The sequence below is a fragment of the Octodon degus genome, unplaced genomic scaffold (genome assembly GCF_000260255.1).
Source record: "Octodon degus isolate 3935 unplaced genomic scaffold, OctDeg1.0 scaffold00144, whole genome shotgun sequence".
NCBI lineage: Eukaryota > Metazoa > Chordata > Mammalia > Rodentia > Octodontidae > Octodon > Octodon degus.
In genome coordinates, this window is record NW_004524720.1 from 3,967,012 (window position 1) to 3,976,731 (window position 9,720).

Sequence of the window (9,720 nt, forward strand, 5' to 3'; positions counted from 1 at the left end):
TGTTACTCTTCAGCTAAGAATTTGAATCCACAACCTCATTTTTTTCTTTATTTACTTTTACCAGCATCATTAAGGACAAATAGCCAATCTCCTTATGCTGGCAAAAGCATTCTGAGGTTTCAAATACATAGTCACTCAGAACCTTACTTCAGTTAAGTATTTAATTTCAAGTCTCCAACGGTGGTATTTTGCATCCTATTTTGATAGCATGCCATGGACTATCAGTGTTCTGTCTACCACTAGAAATAGTTGTGTCATTACGACCAATCAAATTAGAGGACTAACTAAAAAAACACAAGAAATTAAACAAAAAACTTTATTCATAAAATTCTCTTCCTAGAATTCCTATTTCCAACCATTCGTATTTCGAAGGATTGTGTATTAGGTGAGGGTGGTGTTATTTAAAGGAATAAAACAGATTTGAAGGACTTGGCCCTTGCAACTTTGGGGGCTGGTAATCCAAAAGAGGGCTGGCAGATGGTGAATTCAGGTCGGAGTCTATGATTCAATCTTAATTCAAAGATCTGGAGGCAGAACTCTTCATCATCAAGACATCTTGTCATCTTTTCTGAAGACCTCCAATTGCTTGGATGAGGCCTACCCACACTGTAGAGGACAATCTGTTTTACTCTAACAACATCTACAGATTTACAATTTAATCACATCTAAATAAATACATTCTCAGAAAAAGCTGGATTGTGGTTACTAAGTATTAATGCCTCTAGCCAAGACATAGGTGTGGGGTGATCACCTGTAATCCCAGAATTTGGGAGCCTGAAGCAGGAGGGTCAGCTCAAGGCCAGCCTGGGCTACATAATGTGATCTTGTCTCACAAAAACCCAAAACCAAAACCAAAACAAAAACCCAAGCCTAGGCTGGGGAGATAGCTCAGTGGTCTAAGCACCTGCCTGGCAAGCATATGGTCCTAAATTCAATCCCCAGTACTGCCTACCGTGCCCCAGGCATGGTGGCACATGCATGTAATCCCACTACTAAGGAGGCTGAGACAGAAGGATCACTGTAAGTGAGCTGTGTAGTGAGACCCTGCATCAAATAAGTAAATCATACTTTTTAAAAAAAAAGTCTAGCTAAGTTGGCACAAATTAAACATTAAAGTTCATCACTGGCCTCAAATAGCCCATTCAGAAAGGAACACATATTATTAACCTCATAAACTATAGCAAGGAACAATTCAACAATTCTGAGGAAGAACAGCACCATATCTGTCAGAGGGCCTCCATGCAATGCTAATTACAATGGAATGGACTATTGGTAAAGGTCAGGGGCCAGTGGTGCTAGAAGCCCAGTCCACGGCGGTACATCAGTGATACCTCAGTGGATGTTCTAGAGACAGCTAAATTATGTCACACAGTAGGTGAAGGACACAGGAGATATTAGGTGTGTTACAGAATTGGGTGACCCAATGATGTAAAAGTATCATGCTAGGTGAATTCTAGTCCCTTGTATTCTATTAAAAGCATAATAAATATTTGCTTAATATTAGTTTAAAGGTTTTTTGTCATATGCATTTTATTATAATGTAAAATTGACCCTGACTTAGAGTTCTATGATAGTTATTTTATTTATTTAATGTATTTAGTACAGGGACTCACTAAGCAGCTTGGATTCATAGTGATCCTTCTGTTTTCAGCCTCCCCAGCACTGAGATTATAGATATGCACCAGCATGGTAGGACTCAGTTGCTGGCTCAGCACGCCCAAGCATAGGGCCAGTGCAGTGTGTGGTACTGGAGATTGAGCCCTGGTCCCTGGGCTTGCCTAAGCAGGCACTTAGTTTGCTGAGCTCTCTTGCTGGCCCTTATGACATTTTATTGTATTATATTGTATTGTACTGTATTGTATTGTATTGTTTTTATTTTATTATTTTGGTGGAACCGGGGATTGAACTAAGGCCCTTGCGCTTGCCAGGGAAGCCCTTATTCCACTGAGCCATCTCCCCAGCCCCATATGATAGTTAATTTTAAAGAACACAATAAACTTATTTTAATTTTGGATGCATACATTAATAATTTAGTCTTTTGCCAAATAATTTTTTGATTCCCCTTTGATTATAATTCCTGGTTTTTGATTGGTTTCTCTTTTCACACATTTTACTATAGGCAGTGCTGTGACATCAACACTGTTTAGTGACTTCTTCTGCCAAATATCTTGTTCATCACTCCTTCTGCAATTAAACACTGGAATACAGATGCAGTTCTGTCAAATTCTTTGCCATTTCTTATGAAACAAAGAGTGTCTTTCTTCCAGTTTCTAGGAGCGTGTCCTTCATTTCCATGCATATCTCATCAAAATGGCCTTTACTGTCCACAGCTTGCCCACATTTTATTCATGACCATTCAAATAATCTCCAAGTAGGCTGAAGCTTTGACTGCATCTCCTCTTCTGATCTCTCACCAGAAGAATTTTTTAAATCCAGCCTCTGCTGGTACTTAGTTCCAAAGCCACTTTGGAAGTGCTTATGGCAGCGGCATCCACTTCTTGGTGCCACTTTCTCAGTGTGTTCTTGCTGCTTTAACAAAAATGCTTCAAAATGGATAATTTAAAAATGGTAGAAATTTATTTCTCATGGGAAACCAAAGATCAAAGTGCTAGGATGGCACTTTCCCTATATACTCACATGACAGAAGAGTGCCAGGGATGAATGCTATGTCCTTACAGGAGAGCAAAGCAGTGAAAGAACCCCCTTGGCAGCTGCTGGCAAGAGTGCTAATCCCATGCACAAAGTGAGAGGCTCATGATTTACTCCCCAAGAGGTCTCCCCTCAAAATATAATTACCTTACGACTCAAGTTCCAACCTAAATCTTACGGGGGCAGAGGGCACACATTCAAGGCAGGCAGGATTATACAACAATTTCAAGAACAAGTTCACCTAGATAATACTGCATTTTAGTAGATAATACTTGATACAAATTTATGAATTCATTTATGCATTATGAATACTTGGTAACTATAGCACTTTGAAAAATGAAATAACTTAGGTGGGCTTGGTGACACACATCTGCAATTCCAGCACTCTGTCAGGCTAAGGAAGGAAGAAGGAAAGTTTGACTCTAGACTGGTAACAGAATTTCAGCAAAGCCCCTGTCTCAAAATAAAAATCAAAAAGAGCTGAGGCTGTATTATTGTGTAACGGTCCTAGGTTCAATCCCTATAATAAAAAATTGTAATAACACTATAAATTCCTACAAAATTGGTTCCTAAACTGGAATGCTGGTGCTAGCTTTGGCAGCACATACAATAGACTGGACCTCCACAGAACACCACAGTGAGGAAAAGATAAAGGCAGGACTCATTGGCCAAACAAGGTTTTTAAGTGCACTAAAATCATTTGAATATTAAAGACTATGTGATGTAAAGGATGGTATTAAATACATGACTGTATTCACTAGTTCTATGGAACTCCAGATGGACTTCACAAGGGAGGAAGGAGATCTGGGGACGGGGCTGACTGGAGGGAGGGGGGGACAAGGGGATGTGGAAAGGACAAAGGTGCCTTATGCATATGTACAGCGCTCCATGATGAGTGTGTTCAACATGTATTTCAAACATATACCAGCAAAAACAAAATCAACCCTCAGGCTATGGTTTCAATATTTAAAACACTGAAAAATAGTTGAAGTATTTTGACTTATTTTAGAATGTATTTATCAGTATTGTACATACTTCTCATTCCTTGAGCTTGGCCAACTTCAGTTGTTTCAACTTGACCCACATATTCTACAGGTGACTCTAGACTTTCATGTGTATCTTGAGCTATGAAAATGAAAAAAAACCCTTTTAGTAAATTAAATATAGTAATACAAATGCAACTTATCTATTATAGCTAATCTTACCAGGACCATAAAATCTGAAAGTTAGGAAAATGTGAATACATCTTTATGTCAAATAAGAATAGAAAGAGCCTAGTAGCAACAGAGAAATGGTAGCAAAAGAGAGGGGAGAAGTGCAAAGCATTTACATGAAAAGTTAGAGAAAATTGTCTCACTATTTTAACATGAAATGGAACCAACTCTTCTAAGACTTCCTTTATCTTTGCAGGGGTAATGACAACAAAGTATACAGCCAGGTTATCTGGGCTTGAAATCTATCTCTAATTATGTGAATTTGACAAGTTGCTCCATATTGCATTCTGTCTCGAAGATGGATGGTAACAAATTCATTGGATTTCTTTTTGAAATATTTATCATGTGTTTTGTAATAAGCATTCAATAAATAACAAAATATGTCTTTGCCTTTCCCTTCTTCCCGTCTTTTCTCCTTCTCCTTCTCTTTCTGTACTGGGGACTGATTGAGCCGAGTCATCACACACTAATTTAACTCATATCATCAGCCTTTTATATTTTGAGACACAATCCCACAAAGATTTACAGGTCTGGCTTGAGCTCGCTATTGATTCTCTTGCCTCAGCCTCCCAGAGTGCTGAAATTCAAGCATGTGCCACCCTGCCGCCAGTCTTTAAAATTGTTCTTTTGTTCCGAAGGTTCAGACGTCAAAATCAAATGTTATTTTGATTGATTTATGCCCACATTCTAAATTTATTCTTTTGAATATGAAAATTTATATTAAGATACTTTGATGATATTGCATATACTGTTTCCTTTTGGAAAAATTTTCATTACTTAATTTGAAGTTGAGGTTTTGATTTTGAGTCTACTGGAAGAAGACTTTCACTGGTAATCAGAGGCACATTCTGACCTAAAAAATATGTTTGAAAAAAAAAATGAAGGGACTTCGTCATCTACTCTAAAAACATGTTGAAACACATGGCATGTTTCTTTCATTTTATTAAGATGACAATTTTCACTATTACATGGCATGGCCACGGGCTGGCCAGATAACTCAGCGGATTAAAGGACTTGGTTAGGCAGATGCAGTGACTGGGGTTTGATCCTCTGGTGTGTGATCCCCTTGTGTACCGTGCCGGCCCCGCCCCCTGGGCTCAATGAGATGATCACTGAGACTGGGTGTGGTGGTGTGCACCTGCAATCCCAGCACTTGGAAAGCTGAAAATGAGAATCACTACGAGTCTGACCTGTGTAGTGAGACCCTGTAGACCCTGTACTAAATACAAAATAAATGAATAAATAATTAAATAAGTAAACCTAGACTAATATACCCTGCAAAACTTTCTTTCAAATATAATGGAGAAGTGAAATATTTTAATGACAAAGAACAACTAAAGAATTTCATAATGACAAAGCCAATCCTACACAGACTACTAAAAGATATTCTCGAGAGGAAGCAAAATGACCACAACTCCATGAATGAGAATAGAAAGAACCCACCAAACAGGGCAAACAATTAAACACAGGAGAAAAAGAGGTATGCAACAGCAGTCTTTCAATTATTCTTTTGTATACAGCAGCAAAATATTTCCATCAGCATACTCTACAATTGGACTTCTCCTGTACCCTATGGGGCATGATTCTATCTGGGTCTACAGGGTGGATATCAAGGAAATAGCAGTAGCTTGGTCCTACAAGTGACACCTGGCCACCAGTAAGCATCATGGACACTGTCCATGTCCACGACATACTATAACTTTGTGTGATATCTTATCCCCAAACTGTTGGAAGTGCTGCTCATATACTTGTCATTCCAGTATTTATGTTATGTTTTATTCTTAGTAATTCTTTACTATCATGAAATTTTTTTCTCAGTTGAATTGTTTTGAAATATTTAATTTTGAATTAATTAATATTTAGTTACTTTTCTGAATAATGTTTAATCTTAATTTTTGTTTTAAAATTTATATTGTATCTTGGAATTACAATCTACTTATAAGACATAGTATGATATTTTCTCCTAGTATTAGAAACTTTAAAAAGTAATTTTTCATTTTCCATTGACTTTATATTATTCTTCCTTGTCTTTTACACACAGTCACACACACACACACGAAAAAAATGTGTATATAACCTGACGTAAGATTGATAATGTTTTGCAGAAATCATCAATAACTTTTTAAATGGGCTCATCTGATATATTTTACACAGTTCTGCATGACTACCATTTTGAGAGCTTTTTATTTTTTATCCAGGACCACACAGCAACGTCTCTTGCCTTCTGGATTATGCCCCTTATCATTTTCTATATGCTACATCTGGAGGTATTAGAATATTTAGAGTGTGTATAACTGGAAAATATTTTACTTTTTGTTTTCAAATGTATGTTTGCTAAGTATAAAATTCAATAAGGACATATCTTTTTTTATTTTCTTTCAGTCCTTTAAGTTCATTAGTCTAGTTTCTTACACACTTGCTCTTTTTTTTCTAATGTGGAATAAGATGCTATTTAATTTTGTTCTTCCATAGCTAATATTTTTTATGTATATGCTTTAAGGATTTTTTTCTTTACAATTAGTTTTGGACAATTTCATTTTTGTGTATCTTGGTATGATTTTATTCATATTTCTTGTGCAAAAGGTTCATTTGTCTTGGAAATGTGTTGCTATAATCTCATCTAAATTCAGAAATTTTAAATCTATAAATATTTGTTGCCTACCCCCTTTACTTTGAGAATTATAATTATATGAATACAAGTTTCTTGATGTTGACACACAGTGAACTATTATATGAAAGATCTGTAAATTCTTTCTTCTTCATTTGTATTTTGGACAATTTTTATTGTTATATTCATTTAAGCTTGCAAATAACTTATTTACAATGTGCAATCTATTATCAATCTCATGCTATGTATTCATTTTGGAAATATTTCTCTAAATTCACTCTGTCTACATCTTATATCTTTCACATTTCAATATTTGTCTACAATTTTTAATATGCTATATAATTATTGAATTTCAATAAAGTTAATGAGAAAAGATAAAAATAAAAAAGAATAAATATCACACTCAAAACCCTATCATGTAAGCATTTAGAAATATAAAACTTAACATACCTTAATGTCACTGAACTAAACAAGTTGATATACTGCTCCCTCATACAACTTAGAAAATCAAGATTTTATTTTATTATACCTTTCGTATTTTATTTACTCTTTCAGGTACATTAGTGAGACAATATGATGTTTGCATATGTGATTCTGACTTATAGGAAAAATTTGTATCATAAACTTGAGAGGCTATGGATAGGATTGTGAAATTAAGGTAGGTTAAAAAGTGCTAATTCTTAAAGAAAAATCTAAATATTGAAATACTTCAGAATCTTAGGTGTACACATTTAATGTCATTGACACATTTTTGAAATATATAAGACAATTCATAAATCATTGCACGCTCCCACTGATACATCGAAGATGAGCTCTTTTAAATTTATTCCTATCTTTTGCACATAGTTTACATTAGGTTGCTTATCTTTTCCAAGTATATTTTATATATTAATCCTTATTTGGCAGTGTATTACAGTAACCATAAGGAGAATCCATGAAAAACAGCAACAGGAGAAATTCCTCTTATGGGCAGAACTTTAAGGAGTACACACAGGGCTCCACTACATGTGGAACTAGAGGTAGTTTCAGATTAACATCTATAGTACATTTTTTTAAATCATTAGCTACTAGAATTGGCTAGGTAGTCAGGGATAAAAGACAAAACTAATTTTTAAAAAGTGTGTCAATAATCTTGGGGCGGCTTCCAGCTACGCTGCGTGAGCAGGACCTACCGGTCCAAGCCCAGGCGCAGCATGTGTGAGACCCATTTACACACCCTTGGGACGCCCCGCACCACTCAGCAGCACCCCCTGCCCACCCCGCCCGCCATGTGAGAATTTCTGCCATGTTCTAGGAACCCCAGATCCAGTCCAAGCCCAGGCGCCGTGAGTGTGTGGGAGACCTTACAGCTACCCTGTGCCGGTGGAATCTTCTGGTCTGAGCTCAGGCACAGGTACAGCATGAGTGAGATCCTCTTCCACTCCCTTGGGACTCCGCACACCACTCCACAGCAACCCCCCACCACATCCGCCACGTGAGAATTTCTGCTGCATTCTAGGGACCCCCAGATCCAGTCCTAGCCCAGGCCCGGTGAGTGTATGGGAGAGTTTCCTCTCCCCAAAACTCCACTGTGTCCGTTCCAGACTCAGCTCAAGCCTGGCACACAGGCCTGGGGTGAAACCCTGCATCTGCAATCCCTGTAGAGAGACGAGGGGACAGAACCACCCAGCTAGTCAAGGAGCAGAACATCTTGCCAGAGGGGCACAACAAGTTCACTCCCAAGGGCAGTAGCAGGAAGAAGCTAAGCACAGCAGCCAGACCCAAGCCAGGCACAGCTGGATAAATCCAAACTTTGTAGATATGCACCTGAATTTCAAGGTACTAAGGTTATAACTGCACCAAAGCTCTACAACAAAGGCCAGAAGACAGTGCTAAACAAAATGACAATGAGAAGGAGAAAAATGCAATCTCAGACCCAAGCCCACGCATAACAATTGCAAAGGACACTAACAAGAACAAATTGGGAATCACACAGCTGAAATCAATGAATGAACCGCTTCTGAAATAAAGAAACAACTGCAGAAAGGTACAGAGGAACTCAGACTGGAGATGAAAAAAGAAATCCCTGAATTAATAGCATCTGCAGTAAAGAGTCAAATGGAGAAACATATGGAGGAAACCCAATGTCCACCCAGAGCGAGTGCAGAAGACACTAGCTCAGTTCAAATGGATGAATTAATAGCGTCGATAGTAAATAAGCAACAGCAGAAAGTTATACAGGAACTCAGAGGGAAATTCTTTTCTGAAACAAAAAAAGAATTCTCTGTACTCATAGCATCTGAAGTAAAGAATCAACTATAGAAACATAGGGAGGAAACCCAATCTGAACAAAACATGGCAGTAAAAGAATTAATAACTGCTTCTAAAGAAGACATTGATTAAAAAAAGAGGAAATTAGAAAAATGACAGATTCCTTGAATGAGCAATACAGGAAAGAAACAGATCGTATGAAGCAGAGACAAAAAGATATAGAGGAACTTAAAATCTCAATGACAAGCTTGCAATACCATTTAAGTGAAAGGGAAGACAGAGTTTCAGATCTTGAAGACACTGGTGCAGCTAGTGAAAAGGTAAGAAAGGATCTCTTAAAAACAACTAGGGTGCAGGAAAAAATAATTCATCATCTGCAAGACGATACAAAGGTGAACACTGTGAGACTAATAGGCATCAATGGGAAATAAGGAGTAAATACAAATGACATTAAAAAAATATGGGCAGAAGTAATAGCAGAAAACTTCCCAAATAAGAGGAAACAATCTGACATTCAGGTAACCACAGCATACAGAACGCCAAGTAACCTCGACCCCATTAAAAACACACCAAGACATATAATACTCGAGATCCCAGAAATTCAGCACAAGAATAATCTACTGAAAGCCTCTAGAAAAAAGAAGCAGATAACATTCAAAGGAAAACCCATCAGAATTACAGCCAACTTCTCTTCACAAACCGTGCAGGCAAGAAGAGCATGGAGCAGAGTATTTCAAGTCCTCCATGAAAACAAATTCCAGCCCAGACTACTAAACCCTGCAAAACTCTCTTTCAAGTTTGATGGAGAAGTGAAATACTTTCATGACAAAGAATAACTAAAGATTTTCATGATGACAAAGCCAACCCTACACAGGCTCCTGAAAGATGTTCTAGAGAGGGACCAAAATGATCAGAACTCCATGAATGAGATCAGAAGCAACCAACTAAATAGGGCAAGCAATTAAACACAGGAGAAAAAGGAGTAAATGACAACAGGTA

At 37.4% G+C, this 9,720-nt stretch overlaps 1 protein-coding gene across 1 annotated transcript in view; it reads right to left on the reverse strand.

Moving 5' to 3' along the window:
* The window catches only part of LOC111812817 (coiled-coil domain-containing protein 7-like), a 104,049-nt gene that overhangs the window by 30,462 nt on the left and 63,867 nt on the right, over window positions 1-9,720 (reverse strand). The window contains exon 8 of the mRNA XM_023701943.1: window positions 3,685-3,774. Coding sequence (XP_023557711.1) covers window positions 3,685-3,774 — 90 coding nt within the window. The remainder of the gene's footprint in view (window positions 1-3,684; window positions 3,775-9,720) is intronic.